Source organism: Cylas formicarius, unplaced genomic scaffold (genome assembly GCF_029955315.1).
Source record: "Cylas formicarius isolate icCylForm1 unplaced genomic scaffold, icCylForm1.1 PGA_scaffold_6__28_contigs__length_40554024, whole genome shotgun sequence".
NCBI classification, from domain to species: domain Eukaryota; kingdom Metazoa; phylum Arthropoda; class Insecta; order Coleoptera; family Brentidae; genus Cylas; species Cylas formicarius.
The window spans coordinates 40,336,996-40,359,034 of NW_026844347.1; the positions used below are offsets into that span (position 1 = coordinate 40,336,996).

General features: G+C 36.0%; 2 protein-coding genes across 5 annotated transcripts in view; one reads left to right on the forward strand and one right to left on the reverse strand.

The window, feature by feature from the left end:
• Window positions 1-22,039, forward strand: part of LOC132702965 (solute carrier family 35 member E1 homolog) — a 44,229-nt gene that overhangs the window by 13,470 nt on the left and 8,720 nt on the right. Inside the window, exon 5 of one of the 2 annotated variants that reach the window (XR_009619003.1) lies at window positions 667-1,075. The exons of the other annotated variant lie outside the window; for it this stretch is intronic. The gene's annotated coding sequence lies outside the window, so the exon portion shown is untranslated. Of the gene's footprint in view, window positions 1-666; window positions 1,076-22,039 lie in introns of those variants that run through there. 2 annotated transcript variants of the gene reach the window in all.
• LOC132702964 (glutamate receptor-interacting protein 1) overlaps window positions 1-22,039 on the reverse strand; it is a 126,321-nt gene that overhangs the window by 10,435 nt on the left and 93,847 nt on the right. For all 3 annotated transcript variants that reach the window (XM_060671899.1, XM_060671898.1, XM_060671897.1), the window contains 2 exons: window positions 10,534-10,662; window positions 6,180-6,360 (listed from right to left, as the gene is read on the reverse strand). In XM_060671899.1, the coding sequence (XP_060527882.1) occupies window positions 6,180-6,360; window positions 10,534-10,662 (310 nt within the window). The remainder of the gene's footprint in view (window positions 1-6,179; window positions 6,361-10,533; window positions 10,663-22,039) is intronic.

Sequence of the window (22,039 nt, forward strand, 5' to 3'; positions counted from 1 at the left end):
TAGAGCAAATAATATTTAGAACAGGCGATGATAGCGATAGTGATACTGACATATTATGTGAATATTTTTAAGTAATTTAAGTACGTAATACATAAGTAAATAAATATTGTTTAGTATCCTTATTAACAAAACCACAATTAATAATTAAATTCTAAGCAAAATACGGACCTGTTCGGCCATTCTTACAGCTTGCCCGGGTCTCTCCTTAATTCGTTAGTTAGTCACTTTTTTATATCTATGAACAGACTGTAGCTGCTGCTTTATATACCGAAAAATGACAATTTTGGAGTTGACGACAGAATAAGTTTGTAAGAATATCTTGAATTTTTTCCTGCTTTTCGAATTACGATGTCAGGATTTTTGATGGTTTCACTAGTGTTGACGTCGGTTTTTCAAATTTTGAACGTAATTTTGGGTAAAAAATAAATGAAGATCGTCAGCTTTCTCATGAGTCATGTTTGAAAGTGTTTCATTAGTTTGTGAAAAAAATACTGCCTTTTATATTATTCCGAATAGAAAGAGGCTTCCACTCTGAGACTGTTCACTCCTCGTCACTTCGAAGTTCTGAACATTGTTTATTTTATCAACTTTTCAGAATTTTTTCTCACCGAATCGAACCGTTAGGTGAAATTGCGTTTCTCAGTTCAATAAAGTTTTGGTTTTCAGGTCCACCATTGTTGCTATCGGGCGCATTGCAGGCGTCACGATCGACACCGATGGCCCTTTAACTGCGGCCGCCTCAATCGACGAATTTCGTTGTGGATTTACGGTTACAACCGCCGCTGATGTGGAAGTAACCGAATCAGCGGGGTTGGCGCCATATAGCTATGGCGATAAATTAAATAAACCGGAGGGAAACTGATGATTTCGCTAGTTGCGGGAATTCGCAAAAAAATGCGCATTCCCATACTTATAAACTAGAAATCCGTATTTTTGGATATATTAAAGAACATATTAAAAAACAAAAAATATATAAGCCATACATAACAACTATTTATAGGTGGTAGGTAAATAATAATATGTATTTATTGTACCCTCGTATGAATATAATATAAAAAATACATATTACTGCATATCCTTAAATCTTTATTTTATAATTTATAATTTTATATATATTTTATAATTTATTATTTGGGATTCGGAGATGGGTTCTGGAGATGGATTTTTCTCTAGAATTTCACTTGTGGCATTCGATGTTGTTGCTAGAAGCTCAGACAATACCTGCTGAGCTTCTTTTTTGGCATTTTTGGAATGAAGTCTTTTTGATCTAGATAATCCTGCTTCTGGTGGTGGCTTCTGATTAAATAATAATAGGGTGGGAACAGGAATTTTTTAAAGGTAAACCTAAAATTTAAATTTTGTGGTGAATTTAACACAAAAAAACCTAATAACTCATTGTGTAAGTCTCTTTCGTAATCATTTTCAATAAAATGAACTGAGCAGACAAAGCTTTTATCTGGATTAAGTTTGTCCTCGCTTCTACATCGAACTATCCCCTCGTTCCGAATAGTTCGGGATACTAGATCTTTCCCTTTGGGAAAGCGATGAAAACTACATTTTCAAAAACTTGCTTTTTCATCAAAATAGTTGTTATTGCACCCATACATGGCACATCTCGTTTCAGGCATACTTAACTATTTTTTGATGTAACTTATCCCACTCAAAGAGGTAAAAAATGTACGGGTAGATTTAAAATGTTTTTAATGCAAATCTCTATCTTTACAAATAAAAAAGTTATAGATTGTTTTTAGAAACGCACATTATTAAGAATCACCCTGTAGCCCAGAAACGCTTTGGTACATATCACGATGCGGTTTTTAGTTTTCGACTTCTCTTGAAAATCGAGCCAGTAACGTGCATATTACTTTTGCGCTAATTACGCTGCACATGCTTAAAGCCATGGAGGCCCCTCGAGTTTGCAGCACCCTGTACATAGTTGAGGGTTTTCAGGGAGGGAGCTCTTTAACGCTGTGTGTATCGATAATGAAAACGTTTATCTCGAACAGCATGAAAAATTGAAATAGATAAACGTAAGTGGAAATCAATTTTGGAGAACATGCAGCAAAAGGCAAAAGGATACTGTTAAAAAGAAAACTAAATATCGAAGACGGATAGAAAAGGCAAAAGGTAGGAATAAAAGAAGGGGAATAGAAAATGTTGAACAAAAATGAACAAGTATTGCTGACAATGGAGAATACTAGATTTAAACATTGCTCTAAGTAGACTCCACCCAGACCAGACCAGTTCAGAGAGCTAACTCGTGTCCTCAAGTCGAATTAATCTATTAACGCATTATGCAGCAGTTCGGAGAAAATTTGAGATTCTCTGGCGTCTTTGAATTCATTCACCATAGAATATCTCTCACTTGTGATAAGTATTGTCTATAAGAAACAATTAGTTTTAAAGTACGATAAGCTTTTTTAAGATGTTCAGTAACGGAACGGAGTTTAGAGTCCAAGAAACAACCCAGGATTTTACTGGAACCATAAAAAAAATATTATAGAAGTTGTTTAAATCAAAATGTAGGGATAAGAAAATTTGCGGTAACGTACATACAGGGTTATTCATTATGTTTTGGGTTAATTTTGAAAGATAGAAAAAAAAAGTGCAATAAGAAATGTTTGGAGATTCTCTTCCTCACCCTTTCTTGCTTGTTGTAATATGACTTGCTCTGTCAAGTCTGCTGTTGTAGGCACATCCTGATCTATCACCATAAAATCTTGCAACTCCTCACTTGTAAACGTAATTGTTGTTTGAAACTGCTTTATCCACTCGCTTAGTGGCTGATCATCTTCAAGTCCTGTTCGCATTCTGTCTCGGTAATAAGTCCTGCATGACGATAGGAGTGTCAAAATATCGTGGGTTAGTTGATTTTCCAGTCACGACTAGCTTTCTTTTTTCTCTCCCACTCATATTGGCAGCTACTAACACTGTTGTAAAAAGTACCAGTTTCGTCAGCAGTAAAAATGTCGTCAGCAGGGCACTTTTCTGCTGGTTTTGGCCACGTCTTCTCCAGCCAATCGTTAGTGACGTTTCTGTCGACATCACGGGCTCCGCAACTTATCTCTACCTAATTTATAGCGTGTTTCTGTTTGAACTTCCCCAACCATCCTCCCGAAGTCTCGAAATCGATAATGCCAAGCTGTTCAGCGGAATTTTCTGCTTTTAGTTTGACGATAGGTCCAGAGAGTGGTACATTTTTAAGACGTTGCCGTTGGAACCACTTCGACATTGCCCGATCAAAATCTTTAAATTTTGGCTTTCTTAGTTTTTTTAGTGTAAGTCCGTATCGACGTTCGCTATGGGGAGTTTTTACTGCATATTACATACATTTTGACAGATTCGGATAGTTGTTTATTTTTTCTGGCATTTGCATTTTTGTATTTACGCCTTCTTTTTCTATCTTTCAAAATGAACCCTATATTTGGGTGTCAAAATATAAGTCATTCCTCAAATTTACGATTTTGCGATGAAAAAATTTTTTAAAACAACGAAAATCACCGATTAAAATTTGACGTTGCCAGAACCGACTAACTTAATACCCCCCGGCGGGTTTTCTATTCGATTACAGATAATAAGGTTGCGTTCGGCGTGATAGATTAACGATCGATATTGAATTTCGTTCGGGCATGCAATTAATTTGTCTGCCAAATTAATTAAATCAACCGCCGTAACCGGATAGACGATGCGCGTGTGGTATCGGTCCTTTCAAGTACTTTTTTCGCCATGCCAATTATTTATCCCTTGTTACAAATCATCTTAAAAACATTACTAAAAATATAATAGTTGAGAGTTATTAATGAAAGTATAATAGGGTGTTCTATTTGATTTTTCCTCCTTTCCGAGTAACATCGAGACAAGTATGGGATAAGCGACTGTACTGTTCTATAAAATTGTTGGCATTAGAGAACATATACAGAATACAGTCGGTATAGACAACAACAATGCCACATTGGGACACGTACGAGTACAACCACTAATGCAATAATATGCGATAATATCTCAGGCTCCCGTTTCAGCATCCTGCTTAGGCATCCGACTTCACAATAATATACTACATCGAAATATTCGGCTGAAATTTCACGGTGTTTACTGCACATTCTTAAAATTCTGGAGTCGAACGGCCTGAGAACACAAGTTCTGTTGGTTTTTCTTTGCTTTCTCGTTCAAAATTTGTGAATATCTTTGGAACTTGAATAAAAATGGAGTAGTGGATCGTCACGGACCACTATGGAACTTTTGTATAAAACGACTTTCACGTCTCGTCGAACTTCAAAGCTACGACAAACTTTCACAAATGTTAAAATTCTTATTTTGTTTCAAAAATTCTGACATTCTTTTCAGAAATACTGAAATAAATAAAAAAAAATTGACTTATTGTTCAGAAATGCTGATTCGTTTATCAGAAATACTGCAATTAACACAAAAATTGACTTGCGATCAGAAATTCTAACTTATTATTCATAAAATCAGATTTTTTCAGATATTCTGCAATTAATCAGAAATGTTGACTTGTTACTCAGAAAGTCTGACTTGTTTTTTGAGAAATACTGAAAAAAATCAGAAATTTTGACTTGTTACCCAGCAATTCTTATTTTGTTCCAGAAATTCTGACTTTCTTTTCAGAAATACTGAAATAAATAAAAAAAATGACTTATTGCTCAGAAATGCTGAGTTGTTTATCAGAAATACTGCAATAATACTGTTCTAACTTATTTTTCATAAATTCTCAATTTTTTCAGATATTCTTAAATAATAAAAAAAATCATGTTACTTAAAACTTCTGAGTTGTTTGTCAGAGAATTCAACTTGTTTTTCAGAAATTATAACTTGTCTTTCAGAACGTCTTAAATAAATTATAACTCTTGACTTTTTACTCAGAAATTCTGAATTGTTTCTAAGAAATACTGAAATAAATCAAAAATTTTAACTTGATTCTTACAAATTCCGACTTGTTATACAGAAATACTAAAATAAATAAGGAAGTTTTTGACTTGTCACTTAGAAATTCTGACTTATTTTTAATAAAATCTGACTTTTTTTTCAGAAATTTGGACTTTTTACTCAGAAATTCCGACTTGTTTTTCAGAAGTTTTCACTTGTTTTTCGGAAATTCCGATTTAAGTCCAATACATTGAGGAGTAAAATTGTAACCAAATCCACACCACCGCAATTAAAATATATTGTTTGGTGTATCGATGTTCCGAAAGTATCGTCGACATCTGCGACATAAACGGAGAACGATCTTCATGCCCTCCCATTTCAACCGAACGCCGTTATCGCGAAAGTTGTCTTTGCTATTCGAAGCTCGCGTCATAAGCGGGGCAACGCGTCCCGGGAGGGCCGAACCCCATTTTAAACAGCGTCGCGTCGGAAACAAACAATCGAACAAAACTAAAATACTAATAATGCAGCGGAAACGGAACGTTTCCCACCGGAGAGCCTTTTGCCGGTTCTACCGCACTCGCGCGGCTTGAAACGATCCCGTTTCGTTGGTTTCCAGTGGCGTTCGTGCCACTAGCGAGTGGGCATAGTTATAGTACGACCAAAAATGTAGTGCATTCATTGCTTTGACGTTTTAAGTTTTTAAAATCAGGTGATATGTAACGTTCTTAAGAGTTTAATCCGAATTGCAATATGTTCGTATGTATTACGGAGGTATTTTAACATTTTAATAAAGACTACAAAATCGCTTCAATAGCCGCAACAAAACGGATATGAAATCTTGAGTTTACCCCCGTATCTTTGTATATTTAACCCGATTGAAATGATTTGGTCTTAGTTGAAAACGCATAAACGTAATTCGGCAAGAGGTAACTAAAATATAATTACAAAGCTGGTCTGACTTTGCAAAACGAGTAATAAAAGATGAAAATACTTATCGAGAACGATTAGTGGCGAAGTCAATCATTAAACTAGGTGACGACAGTAGCGATAGCGACGATTTTTTAAGTGACACACTTTATTATTATATTTAATAGTTAATGTAGAAATGTAATCAAATAGAACGTAATAAATTGTTACTTTGTACTTTCAAGATTGAAAACATACTCATATCCCGCTTGTTAGTGTAGGTAGATAAATTCCTGAGACGGACTGCGGTTTTGGAGTAATAAACAGTAGGCAAAGTTAATCACGGGGTCGGTCATAAAAGCACTATATTTCTGGTCGAAATATACCTGTATGCTGGCGAATCGGGCGCTATCCTGGTGACGAGAATGTCTGCGGATCTGGTTTCGGTGTGGTCGCCCACAGAGATGGTCAACCCGTAGCCGACGCCCCTGTCGGCGGTCAGGGTAACGGTCAAGGTTTCCGGATGAGATATGCCGAGTCCTCCAGAGCATCCGCAGTAGTTGCTACCTGGAAAACAACGAGCCCGTATTTCGCGCACCCTGTATGATAGACGAAAACGGCACGGTCTGTCACGGTTGTTTGTCACTTACAGAAAGTAATTTACTTAAAAAAAATATCAGTTTTCAGTTTTCCCTCTTAACCGCAACATCCGGTACATTTCCGAGCAGTTCATATTTTTATTTTTCAAAATTTATTAAAAAATATTTCGAAATGGCTCATGCCTGGAAAACGGAATCTAGGACTAGGACTGGGACAACGAAAAAAGCATTAAAAAAATACATTAAAATGTAGGTGTTAGTTTAACGAAGTAGTTAAAATTTCTAAAAAACAAGTCATAATTTCTGAGAGACAAATCAGGATTTCTGAAAAACCAGTCACAATTTGTAATTCATTTTAGAATTTCTGAAAAACAAATAAGAATTTCTGAGTAAAAAGTCAAATTTTCTGATTTATTTATGAATTTTTGAGAGACAAATCAGGATTTCTGAAAAAAATGTCAAAATTTCTAATTCTAGTTCTGACAAAGAAATCAGAATTTCAGAGTAAAAAGTAAAATTTTCTAATGTATTTCAGAATTTTTGAAAAACAAGTCAGAATTTCTGAGAAATAAATCTGGATTTCTGAAAAACAAGGCTCAATTTCAAATTTGTTTCGGAATTTGTGGATAACAAATCAGAATTTAAAAAAAGTAAGAGTTTCGGAGTAACATGTCAACATTTCTGATTTATTTCCGAATTTCTGAAAAAAGTCGGCATTTTGAACAATAAGTCAGAATTTCAGGGTAACAAGTCAAAATTTCTGACTTACTTCCGTATTTCTAAAATACAAGTCAGAATTTGTGACTTAAGTTAGAATTTCTGAAAAACAAGTAAAAATTTCGGAGTAACAAGTCAAAATTTCTGATTTATTTAAGTAGTTTTGAAAACCAAGTATGAATTTCTGAGTAATAAGTCAAAATTTCTGACCTATTTTTAAATTTCTGAAAAAAGCTAAATTTTGTAAAAAATAAGTCACGAATTCTAAGCAACAAGTCAAAATTTCTGATGTTTCAGAATTTATGGAAAGCAAGTCATATTTTCTGAAAAAAAAAGTCAGAATTTCTAAAAAAATAAGTAAGAATTTCTAAGAAACAATTTCTGACGTAAGGGATATTACGAAACGATACAACACATATACAGGATAATTTATAAATAATAACCAATCCTTAAATTGGAGAACACCAAAGGTCAAAATGTTTAAATTTCATTCCATTTTTTTTCATTAATTGAGAAAGTTTTTATGGATATAATAATAACAATTGGCAGTTTGAAGTTTTTTGACATAACAATAATGAAATTTATTTGGATGTGACTTTTACACCACGCTAGTTTCAGCATATTATTTAAGTAAATCAAATTATATGTTTTTCGTGTGTCGAGTTCTGGTTTAAAATATGATGGAAACCTGAAAGAATTTTCAAATTTCTATGTGTGTCGATATCGGACTTATTTGCGTTTAAGCCAAAATATTTTAGCTGAGATACGAGAAATATTTAACCATCATAAAGTAGGGAGCTGTAATAAAAAAAACTTCATATCGAATGCTGGAATATCACAATATTTTGTAGTCTGATACTTCCAGTCTAAAGATTGCATATCTGATGTCCTTTACTAAAGAGTTATGTTAGAAATTATGACTTGTTTCTCAGAAATTTTTATAACTAAACTAAAACCCACATTTTAAATTCGGCGACCTCTCGGCGCTTTCACAGCTTTTCGCCAATCGATTAAAAATTTAATGTAAATTTTTTAAAAGCCTTTTTTTCCACATTAAGTAGCATGGCTCGTAAATTTATAAAAAAATCTATTATTATATTATCTCCGTTTTTCGTGACTCGTTCCGTTCCACTTTTATTTCGTCACGCTCAGAACTAAATGCGTCCATCTAACAAATTTTCTGATTGGCAGGCGCGGTCCAAAAAATAGTTACCGCACGTGTTTGTCTGTTTTCCACCGTTCTTTCTCCCCGATACCATTTTATTAGTCACGTCGTATGTCAAAAAATGGAAGCAGACCGGAGCGGCGTCGAACAAAATCCCGTTAGTCGCTGCTCTGCCGCTTTCCGATTCTATAATTCTCCCTGTAAACCCGCCGATCTATGCTAGGCAGGGGTTTTACGCGAATAGCCTCTACACAGCCCCGAATAAAATTCAGGACGTGCGATGCGCTTCTTTTTTTTAATGGAAAACGACTACTTTCCCAGTTTTATCCGTCGAAGTTCGCGCGAAATTTATCTGCGACGCGTTAAAAGCTTTTCCTAATTGCCAGTGTGTCGTCGCCTTTCGGGCCGGCTGTTTGCCAAAGCGAACGGAATCGAAAAGAAGGGCGGAACTGTTTAATTTTATGAACGAACTCCCTGGTTGATTACGCGTGAAACGCGAGGGCTGGGATTATAAAAAAAAAAAACAAAAAGGAAAGGAATCTACCACTCCTTATGCCAAAATTTTCGACCTCAATTAGAGAGATATGTTTTTTATTTCTGAAATGTTTTAGGGGCTTCCTACATTGACCTAATGTAGATAGAAGATTTCCTCGAATTAATGAAACTGTCCAAAGAATTTCAATCATTGCAAATCATCGTTACGAAATGTCAAAAAGTTCTGCTTGTCGAGGACGATAAAGAAATGTTAGATCAGATGTAGAGGGAAGTATCATTATTTATTTTTAATAAAAACTTCACAAAACAAAGTTGTATATAAAATAAAACAAATCTTCAAACATACCTGGTTTCACAAAACTATACAGTTTCATAAGGGCATCATCAGACAGACCAAGACGTCAACTCCAACAAACACAGACACAAATTTGGAAAGTCGACAGACTAGAATATTTTAAAATATGCCAAAGATATAGAGAATATTAAAAAGATTGAATGAAACAAACGCATATAAAGAATTCAAAGAAAAACTACGGTGAAAACGTAGCAGCTGCATTATTGGCAATAGAGTCAGTCGTAGATAACGCGAAATTGTCTTTAACGAAGCGCGCACAACGGAAAAGCTGGATATGAAGAAAGACGTTTAGCACCAAGCAAAGCATATCGGGTTTTGCTATTCTGGGGAAGGTTAAAGTAGAAAGTTTATTGCAAATTGTGTTTTCAAATCTTGATACTAGGTGTTTTAAACGATATTTCGGTTAGTTTAGACGTCTAGTCCCTGAATTACATTAAAATTTGAGAATCTGGAACCAAACCTTTAGAAATGCTTGTGTGTAACGGTCAAATATATGGACAGATCTTTATGGAAGCTTTTGAGAAGAAAGTCTCAGTCAGCTTCCGTCCAAAACGAAAACTATGCAAACGCCATGATTTACCAACGAATTGGAAACTAATAATATTCCTCTCAAACGGTTTATCAGATTAGATTAAAAAAAATAATGAAAACGAAATTGGGTGCCATATTTTACTCTAATTTGACGTTTCATACACATGCCGATTACATAATGAATAAATTGTCTAAAAAGATTAGTTTTATATCTAGAATAGGAAAAAATTTGTCAATTGACACCAAAATCTTATTGAACTGAGGTGGCTTTTACTTGATGAAAATCCATTTATCAAAATAAATAAGAACTAAAAGTTCAGATTTTCACGAAATTATATATTATGACATGACAATTGATTCGACAACACCGTGTCTTTATCAAATGAGGGCTGCAAAAAGTAATCTAGAAACAAAAAGTTTCCATGGCGATTAATCCGCGATCTTATGATTTTTTTCGACAATTATTATTGCAAATGCCGAAGCTGCTTTCGGTTTAATCGAAATCGGAGCTTTCGAAAGATTAAAACTCCTTTGGCGTCCGATCAAGCGTTGCCTATCAGCAGGCGTCTGTTTCAGCGGTACAGCGATTGCGCTGTTGCCAAATCGAACCAAGATTACGACCGCGTAGAAAAATTGTTTAATTGCTCCTTATTTTTGACCGTGTCCTTTGAAACAAAAAAGGCGGATTTTTGAGGTTATGTTCGTCTGAACTCTCTTTGTTTATCTCCTATCGTTGGAAATAATTTAAAAAGAATTTACGGACAGCTACGCATATGGACGAACGACATGCTCGACGAAATATAAATTTGTATTTCTGTTCCTGCTGATATAGTTCGCGTCGCAGCTTTTAGGAGGGATAAAATAAAACGAAAACTCACTACAATCGCTCTCGAACGACTTGTTTATGGTGCTCTGTCGGTTCGCTCTGTTGCTCCTGCTCGTCCTGGACCTCCTGCTGTTCAGCGTACTGAATCCCGTCACGCTGGAGCTGCTGCCCGAAAATTGGCCTGCAACGTGAAACGAGAAAAGTCGGATTTATTTTCAACAAAACGGGTTGGAACGCGGGTCGAGATCGATCGGGCAAAACGGCAAATTTTTATTTCCGTGCGCGAGGGTGGATATAAAAAGTTGGATTAACGTACACAGTCTTTCCATTCATTTTGGAAGTACAGTGAAAACTCTGAAAACTCCCTATAGCGTATATAGCGTATAACGTAAAATTCTGTATTACGAACGAAATTTGTTGTACTATTAAGTCTCCATACAAAGCTATGTATTAATCCACTCTGTATAACCAATTTCTCACTCTATACCGGGCACATCAGGTAAAGTCTGTTCATAGATATAAGAAAGTGACCAATTGCTTTTGAATGAGATTATCCAAGGGTGGTCATTGACATACAATGCAACAAGATTATTACCTCAAGTTTCCGAATTTAAATTCTTTGGTTTGGTATACTACCTAGTTTAAGTTTATTAGTAATCATTCTTATTTCGTGTGTAATAAGCGTGTTTTGAATCGTGTACGAATTATGCAAAATATGTGCGAGTCTAGTGTATCTCAGGAGATGCTCCCGCCCAAATGTAGAAAATACTATTCTATACAGACTAAGGAAGTTATAAACAATAATTACTTTACTCTCATTGAACGTTGTGCCAGCAAGCAAGAAGCAAGAAGAAACGGCCACATTGACAAAAATTCCAACATCAACATCAATCCCATTTCAGTGAGGAAAAAAAGAAGCGATGCGGACATTTTCTTCAGTGTAGATGAAAGTGAAAAAATATTTACCAGTTTTACGAGGAACAAAGCGTGCCTACATTAGATATCTTAACTAGGAGGCTTGAAAAAGATGAAACCAGTGTTAAATGTGGCAGAACTACCTTATGGAAGTGTATTCAACACATGGGTTTTAGATTTAAAAAAATTGACAAAATTCAAGTTTTAATGGAATCTTTTAGAATTCGGAAATGGCGGCGGGAATATCTAGAAAAAATTAGGATTTAGAGAAAACAACAAAGGCCAATTATTGGCTTGGATGAAACCTGGTTCGACACTTATGATACCCCGGAAAAGGGTTGGGTTGACTTAACTAATAAGTGTAAAACAAACGCGCCATCAAAAATAGGTAAAAGAATAACCATTTTGCAAATGGACTTTCTCTGTCTGCGAAAAATATTAAAGATTCTTCTCTGGATTACCATGAAGACACCACTGCTGTACCAAACATAGCATCATTGTAATGGACAATGAAAGTTATCACAGTAGACAGTTGACTAAAACCCCTTCCTCGTGTGACACAAAAGTAACAATCCAAAACTACATGTATAATAACGACATTTATTTTCATGAAGATTATAAAAAAAAATCAATTAATTGAGGTTCAACAAAGCTTGAACTTACAAAAGGAATACGTCTGTGATAATTATGCAAAAAATCTAGGGCTTACAGTTTTAAGGCTCTCAAACTTATAGAAACCGAAGTTTTTAACATCCCTCCAAAAAGTTGGGCAAATTCTGTTAAACATATAGAAAAATCAGACAATCGTATATCCATATTGCAAATAATATAGAACAAATCATAATTAGAACAGGCGATGATAGCGATAGCGACACTGATATATTATGTGAATAATTTTCAGTAATTTAAGTGGGTAATAAAAATAATTTGTAATTTTATTTTAGATTTAAACATAAATGCATACATAAATAAATAAATATTGCTTAGTATCTTTCCTAACAGTTTGCCCGGGTCTTTCCTTAATTCGTATCAGTCAGTCACTTTCTTATATGTACGAACAGACTTTACTCTTAAATTCGGAGACCTGTTTTTATGAGTTTGTGCCTTGAATCCTGAAACGACAAAACGAAACTCCAGCGGCCATGTTCGAACCCATTAGGCGCGAGGTTATTCCGTTATTAATGGAGAAAACGTTGCTAAGTGAGGGGAACTATTCGTATTAGCTTATACGCAGTCAGCGGGTGGGTACCGTCGAGTAGGGCGAACCCTTTGATGTCACGTAGTTTGTTTACTACGCCGCCGACATGATTAATATGTCGACTACATCTGCTCCGCTAATTTAATAGAATGTCTGGTAATTTGCAAAGATATTCGATACGCAGAACTTAAGGTCGACCTATCAAAGTGTAAATTTCAGACGACGTCCCATGATTTTAATGTATTCCGAGCAGCTACACGGCGACGCTGCTTAATGAGGCGTGGTCCGACGTTATCGGTAATGTTATGCGGAGATAAAACGACAATAAACGAATCGGACAACGCGACAAAGCCTCAGTTGCGTTTTAGCCTGGCAGAATCGGGTCGATAGCAAAAGCGACTTGATTATCGATATTGTATTTAACACTTTTATTGGATTTAGAATTTAATTCTGTCTCATTTCATATGCATATGAGTAAGATCATTTAACCTATATATATATTTTATAAGTATTTATGATGGAAAATTGATCCTAAAAACGATTTCTTAAAATATTGATTTTAACAACTTTTTTTTATAATGAAAATTTTAAGCACTTTTAATTAAAAAATGGATTAAAAATCAACCTTAAGAGATAAATTTATGAAATTTTCAGCATCTATGGTCAATGAAAAAGTATTTATTTAAAAATATATATATATACATATTTTTTAAATAAAAATATATATATATATATATATATATATATATATATATATATATATATATATATATATATATATATATATATATATATATATATATATATATATATTTTGATTTTTTTTTATTAGACAGGTCCCTGAAAAATGGGAAGTACTATTAGGGATTCTTTAAAAAATAAATTGGCATCGAATTCTTTCTTATTCAGGAATTTATTAGAACCGACCAAATTCTCAATTATTTCAATACGTAGGAGCGGGGGTGAAGGGTGAAATATCGTTTGCGCTTAAGGCTGTAAACATCTTTCATTAATGACCGATTATTTTCTTTTGCTGGATAGATTTCACTCTCATTACATTTTTTTTGCGTCTACCGAGGATCGAACCCGGGTCCGTCTGATGTTGAACGCCGACTTTAACGCTGAGCCAACGGGCATATTAGAAGCAATCCGTCATTAGGTGTAAGATATTGAGAATGTTGACTCATTTTTTTTTCCTACCGAGGATCGAACCCGGGGCCCGTCCTTTTTCGAGCGCTCTCGGGTATAGATGACCAGTGAAGCTCAAGACTTTAATACCGCGAAGAAAGGAAGAAGAATAACTTCTTTGTCGCGGTCAACCCGGAAAAATAATAAAACGAGAACTAAACAATAAAGTATCAACGGATTCTCATTCAGAAATACATAAAACCTAACTATACTAATTTAGGTGATGTTCGAATACAGGAGCCCTGGAAAAGGCAGAAGGCGAATTACAAGGAATTGTGTCAACAATAATAAGAAATCGCCACCTTAATACGGTTCAAGTGCAACAACGGCTCCATAAAGTTCGAAGAGTCGCTATTAGTCAGTGGACAGTGAGAAGAAGACTGAAGGAAAATAACCTGACCCCAAAAACAACTGCAATTGGTCCAAAACTTACTTCAGCTCATAAAAGCACGTCTACGCTTTGCACGGGATCATCTGAAGACCAGAGTATGCCTATTTGCTAGTAATCGATGAAAAAAAGTGAAGAGAAGACTTCTAGGACGCATATCGCAAGGATCGCGCAAGATTACATTACAGAAGTCGGTTTTCGATCGAATATTTATTTAGAATTCGAACTAGACTTCGTACTCCAACCTCGATCCCGGAGCTTATTGTTGCAGTAGAATGGCTTGACATTCCAAAAGAAACAATAGCGAACTTTATTAGATCTATGCCTAATCGAGTGAGAGATGTTATTTGGTCAAGAGCATGTCATAGTCACTATTAAAAAATAAGGGTTGAGTTGCTAATTGTCAATAACCCTATTAATTTTTAGTAATAAAAAAAAGTTCATTTGACTCGTGCAGTTATTTTACTATGCTAAACCTAAAAGGCAGAAATAAATTTTAATCAGTTTAAACTCGCATTAAAGCATATTAAATTTGTCTTTCAAACAGCACTTTTTTAAATCCGATTTTTATTATTTTCTATTATTTCGTAAATTTCGGCTCTATAACGAGGTAAAACGGGCGAAAATAGTTCCGTCCTTTCCGAGGATCTTTCGCGAAGCCGAGACCATTAACGTGACGAATTAATCGACGCTGCTCAGATCGGCACGTGGGAAAGGAAATCGCTACAGCCGATTGAACGTCAACGTCAAGATTTAATTAAAAATTATCTCGGAAATTTTCGTTCCGGCGTTAAAATTCGTAAACAAGTCGACGAAGGGGTGGGGGGGAGGGACGGAAAAGTCCTCGAAATTTCGGCGCAATTAAGGCTGGAAAGCCGCCATCGCAGTCGCGACCCGGATCGGCGTATATTCCCTTATTATCAGTCTGTTGGCATCGTCGGTTCGGGTTTTAAAAGGTTTTCTTCTACTCCCGTGTGTAAAATACCTAATTACACACCGGTCTAGCATGCGGAAAGCGTCGCTTTCGTTAGTTTCGTTTCCCACGGATCCGAGCCACTTCGGATATTTCCGGGGATTTTAACGGGTTTGGGAGCAATCGGATGTTTTCTGAGATATTTGCCGCGCTTTGAATTTTTACGTTTGTCAATTTCGACGGTCATGTCAGTCAGTGGATGAAGTCGCCTTGTTTTGCGAAAATTTATCCAAAAAATAACGGTCGTAGCAAAAGCGCTCCGCTCGTGTCAAGTAAACTAGTAAGTCAAATGCCGTTTACCGTACTTGTCGCATAATAGGGAACACTACAAATGGTCGAATGTTAAAATGGCCGAAAATCCCGAACGGCGTTCGATCCCCTTTCGGAAAGTCTCGGGAGTCTCGTCTCGCGAGGGATCTCGATGCAGCAGACGGTCAAATAGGTATAGATAGGTATAAGAATGTGATCAATTGCTTTTGAGTGGGATTATCCAAGGATGGTCATTAACATACAACGTAACAAGATCATTAACTAAAGTTTCGGAATTTAAATTCAGGTAAAGTTGTGGTCCGTAATAGAAAATAATTCTATACCTATCATCCGCCATCAAAAAGAGGTAAAAGAATAACTATTTTGCATGCTTGCTCTAAAGATGGTTGGCACATGGTTGACAAAAAAACATCATATCTTTTGCTGTTGCATTGGTGTAGCAGAAAATATTCGTACTGATTGTTCTCTTTTATGATGTAAACCTGTTCAAATGGTTGAAATGAAACAAAAATCTTAAGCACAAGCATTTTAATAATTATTATAAAAACATAGTGTAATATTTTTTTTCCATCCACATTTCCTTGTATTTGACGTACAAAACACTTGACTGAATTCCTGTTTAAAAAAAGTAATAAAATGTTAACTTGATATTCCTAGAAAAATCGCTGGTTCTAACCTAAACATTCTGTCACTCGATTATGTATACGTCACGTCTCAGCTGTTGGTGGATCGGCAGTTACAAACCACCCCCCGCCCGAACCCGAACGCCGTTCGGGATTTTCGATCATTTGAACATTCGATCATTTGCGAGCATCTCTTCCCCACGGAGCGGCGAGTTTGTTTTATTTCGGCGGCGACGCGAAAGGACCTCGCCAATGCGGAAAAATCGAGAACCGTGTGGGTTATTAATAATCCGCTTTGAAATCGTCCGAAAACGCGTAATTCGGAACAGCTGCGTATAATTGGACGATCTTTGCGTTCAGATAAAGCGAGTTACGTTCTCCATTCGTTTTTACATTGTATAGTTAAAACACTAAGCATAAATAAAGTTTGATTTTGAATTGTGCTATAATATCGTGACGTCCAAGGATGTTTTGGGTCGGTGTTGCCATCGCGGTAAATTTTGACACAAAAGCAAAAAAAAAAAATATTCCCACATAAACCTTGTCGAACAACTCCGGTTAGCAGCACAATTTTGCCTTTTAATATTTGCGCGACCATCGAAAATGGTTATTTTTTATTAATTGGACTAATCCTACTTGGTTAGCCATGGAAATGTTAATCACACTGCAACGGTTGGCTTCAAACAGGTAGAGTCAACTTCAAAGTCGCGTCATATGTCGAGTCAACTAACTTCGTGTATAATAATAATAATAATACATTTATTCTGCAATGTTCAATTTACAATACAATAAAAATCACGGTGTAACTAGCGGATTAGTATCGATCTCAGTATCGATTTAAGTTTCATCAAACTCTTAATATTCCATGGCTTGATATGAACAAATATTAAATCTAACCATATGCCATTCACTTTTCGGCTTTGATTTTTCTTTGACCCGACGAAAACAGGATTCGTCTTGGCTACAGGTTCGAATTTAATTTTTGAAAATGTTAAAATTGCTTCAGGAAAGTTGAAATTCGTTTCCTTCTCCAAAAAATTTTCCTAACTGTCAGACTTTTCGGTAGGAGGCAAGACCAAAGTATAAACACGATATTCGACTTCCCAAAAAAAATAAAATAAATAATCTACCGATTTAAAAGGATTTCGTTGTAATTTCTGTAAAGGCAATCAAATATTGCATAGGGAACCGGGAATACAAACCCGATCTTATTTTTTAAAAGCCATTGACAAATCAACATATATCTCGCGTGATACAAAGAAGAAGACATTATTTTTCTATTAGTTTAGTCCTTATAACTCCGAAAATATGAAAAACACCAAATCATGAAATCTCAAGAAATATTAAAATTGTTATTTGAAATTTTTCACTACTGAACAAAAAATTGTTTTTAGTATCGTCCGATAGAAGCAACACCACAGTGCATAACGTATGTCAGCACGTCACGAATAACAGTGGGTGAGATATAAAAATTCATAAATCAATCGACAACGTAATTTGTTGTTGTTTTAAAAATATCGATAAATTGTCGATAATATATATCGATTCCATCGTTATGTCAATTTTGCAGGTATATTCGAGGCGGTTACTGACGAAATGAAATGAAGGATAGCAGCGCACCTGAAAGGAGCCAACTTCAATTATTACGAAATTCCGCCGATAGAGGCAATCGACGGTTTAAATTCGAATGCCCGAAAACTCTGAAAATTAACTCCGTTCATCGTACCGCAATTTCATTTCAGCAGGTCGCGTTTGGTATTCGGCGTCGTCTCTCTATACAAAATAGCGCGAATAGCGGCCCAAACTGGAAGAACTATGGCGTTCTAGGAACGCGCTCCGAACTTTTCGCTAATTTGTATTCCGTTTCCGGTCCGCGTCGCGGCAGTCACGCGTCTAGACCTCAATACGGCGACGATGAGGTCGGTTCCGGCATCCTCGGAATTTTTTCCCGACCCACACAAACGCGGGACCATCGAAAGGAACGCCGGATCGATTTGGTTCACGTCGGATGAGATCGGTTTAAAAATATAAGGAAGATACGTGTCGTAATCTTATTAGTACCTGCTGAGCGTGTAGCTTGGGTTAAATTAGGAAAAACCAGGGAGTTTGAAGCTTACTTACCTGCCGGAAATTTTATTTTGGAATTTGACAATATCGACTCAGTTTTTTTCTGACTTTGAGCAGATATCAAAAAACTAATAACTAACTAACTAATAATGCAATTCACAGTTTCATCTCTAAGAAGGGAATCTTTAGGAGACACCCAAAATTACGAGCAATTGTTGGACACCCTAAGATATCCACCCATTGATGCTTACATTGTTGTCAATTATAAGCTTTTCCTGGGTTGTTTTTAAATGTGTTTCTATTTTTTGAGGGTGATAGGTGTTTAATGTAGCCATGAAACCCGCATCAAGTGGTTGCATTTTATGATTTCTCATGTTTCTAGTGCGGAAGTGATGGCCATCCAACACTAACAAAATTGAATCCTCTTTGGTGGGCTTGGTAAATTGAATAAAATATGATAAAAAATAAATGATTTTACGAGGAAGCACTGTTTTCCTCTCTTTTCCTCTCTTTTCTACTACACACTATAGAAAATGCAATTGAAGATAAAGAATTTGATAACTCAATATAATATAATTAGTAACACATTATTACGAAAACTGTATTTGTAACAAATGATCTTTGTACCTTTTTTTAAATGAATATAAATTTAAGAATTCCTGTGACAAAGAATTATAAACACGAATTGCGTTGTATGTGAAAGATCTACGAAACAAGGCACTCTGATGATGTGGCATCGTTAGTCTGTACCTGTATCTTACAGCCGCTCTCTCAGCAAAGTGGGCGAATCGAGGTTATGGATAATTTTCATAACGAATATGTTGAAATGAAGAGCTGTTCTTTGTTCCACTTTAAGCCAATTAAGTTGACGATATGCAGCAGATACATGGTCATATTTTCGAAGACCCATAGTAAAACGAACACAAGCATTCTGCAACCTTTGAATACGGCACTCGTTATCAATAAAAAAAAACATACACTACATCACAGTAGTTAAAATGTGGCTCACATAATTGTTTCCTTAGTCTAAAATTTAAAATATGCCTGTTACTATATAAGATTTTTAGTGAGAAATATGCCTTTTGAAAGATATTTTTTAAATATTCACGAAATCTTAGATCACAATCTATGATGACCCCCCTTTTTTTTGCTGAATCGACAACGGAAGAAGAATTATATAGTACGAAGAAAACTCTCTAAAGCTGCATCCTTATCCGTTGATGTGATAAAACTAGGTTACAAAAAATCCAGCTGTGCCCGAGTCGCTTATGGTTTGCGAAAGTTTGATACCAGAAAAAAAAATTACATCCGGTTTCGTGATTGCTGACGAGTTTATCTGTCTTAGTCTTAAGGCTCTTTCATGTCCTTTGAACTTAGTTGATATTTGGAATGCTGTAAATTCCTGGAATCTCGACTGGAATTTTGTCTTTGAGGGATCGAAGATGTTGAGAGGTTGTTGGACAAGTGGTAAATCTGGTTTTGACGTTATATTTCTTCAGAAATTTTGTTATGCGACCAGTGATGTTTTCAATATAAGGAAAGACTACAGTTTCATTGCTATTGTAAGGTTGTGGTGAAGTGAATATTGTAAAGGAACGATTAATATCTCTAATGTGGAAATTGTTAGAGAGAATAGCAGAGGTAAGGTGTTCTATTCTGGGTTCAATGACTCTGGCTGAGATAGTTTTACAGCTCTGTAAACAAGAGAGTTGATAACAATGACCCAATGCTAGGTCCGATTTTCTATTGATAAGAATTAAGAATGGTAGGTTATCATAAGTTTCTATTTCAATGGTAAAACGTATGTTAGCGTGCATAGAGTTTAAATGCCTAAGAGAATCTGCTAGGGATTCCTGACCATGAGGCCAAATAACAACAGTATCATCGACGTAGCGTTACAATAATTTTGGTTTTAGATGCAAGGTGTCGAGAACTTTCTTCTCAAAGGCTTCCATAAATATATTCGCGACGACTGGTGATAGTGGAGAACCCATAGCTTTTCCCGACGTTTCTTCGAAAATTTGACCGTTATAAGAAAAATATATTCCAGACATTGGTGAGAGTTTCAAGAATATGAATTTTAGTAAAGAGTCGAAAATAGCCAGAATATCTTGTGCATCATATGTAAACCAGCAATTTAAAAGTCTCATTAAATGCAAAAAACGTTTGTTTTTATACAAAAATATCTCCATTATATTTATTTGTGCAGAACAGAGGAACTCAAAATTTCCAGAAACTGACACACGCGATCCTTGTTACAATAAGTTATTGGCATTATTTTCAAATCTTAAACTATTTTTCGTAACGTTTAGTAGTAAACCAGCCTTTAAAAAACCCGCACGTTTCTCCTTCGAAAAATTGGGGGGCTCAGACCGTTTAATACTAATAACGCCAAGGATTCTCCTTCTCTCGTCTCGTATATCACATTCCGGACAAGATACTGTGTCGGCAGTTATTAATGTCGTTCTGAAATCCGAGCGCCTCTCAGGACTCTATTAAATCCTTCATCCGAGACAACGTCCTCCTTGCCTTTATTAATACCGAACCCTCCTCGTTGTTTCCGAAGGACAGGGAGGAAAAATTGCGTCGCCAGAAAAACACGCCACTACGCATTCGTCAATGAAAATTTGAATTTAACTCGAAACGGAGAATCTAGATATTCTTATAAGTTCAGTTTCTTTTTTTTTTTTTTTTGAAAGAAACTCCCACTTCTTCTAGATTCTCCTGCGTCGGTGGTTGATGAATCGAACTTGCTGACGTTTCGCCAATCATCCTGTTGGCTTCTTCAGAGCTTGTCTGAAACTCTCTCGGAAGAAGCCAATAGGATGATTGGCGAAACGTCAGCAGGTTCGATTCATCAACAATGGACGTAGAAAGACTTTTATGTTCACAATGCGAATCACTGAACCCAACTAAATATCTGCTCTTCTCTCAAATAATTTTCACATCGAGCAAGTAAGCAACCACACAACTCTAATCCATCCAAAGACAAAGTTTCGTTTAAGACTACAGGTCTCAATGGCATCCCACGCATATGCGGCAAAGAATGCAGAAGGAATCCAGTAGTATCATCAGCAGTTGCCGAATACGACCGTCAAAGAAAAATCTGTAAACAACCAAACTGTACCTGTCACCAATACGAAAATCAGTCATCCAAGACAATGTTTTCTCGAAAACTCAAAGAGAAACAAAAATAAGCGTCTGGGTGAAAAGTATATGGTGATATGGGTGAAGAGGAAGCCGAATTTTTTACCAAAAACTCCAAACAGTGTAGAATAGGTTCCGTTTCTTCGTAATATCGATAAATTATCGACGATTTATGTACCCATATCAAACCTATAGAGGCGTGTTTAATTTTTTCAATTACCGTAACGTTGGTTAAGGAATTTTGAAATTTTTAACGACTTATCACCAAATCGACCCAGGGACGTATCCAGAATTTTTTTAAATTGCATTTTACTGATCTGCGGAAGTTTTTCCGATAGAAAAAAGAAGTTTCGATAAATACAGGAAAACGGCGGCTTTAATTGTAGTTTCGGTTAACCCGAGTCGAGATAAATGCCTAAATCAAATACAGAGTCTGCCGTTTTAACCGCCCTCAGCTCAATTACGCGAGCCCCTCGACAAGCTAATGTATGGATAGGGTAGAGTCGACCTCTCGTCGCGGTCTGGAGTTGTAACTTCGGGACGGGAGTGGGGGGAGGGGGCGACATCTCCCGCGCATTAATATCTCTTTAAGTTCGTGCCCTTTGTGCCGCAACGGGCCGGGATTCCGGGAGAGAACGCCATTTTTAACGTTCCCGGCAACAATGGGAGCGCACGATGACTAAACGGAACGCAATGTCCAACAGACAACTGCAAATGGCGAAAAATATTCCACTGTACAAAAAATAATAATAATAGGCAAATTACAAACCCAACTCACTCGGCTTCTTC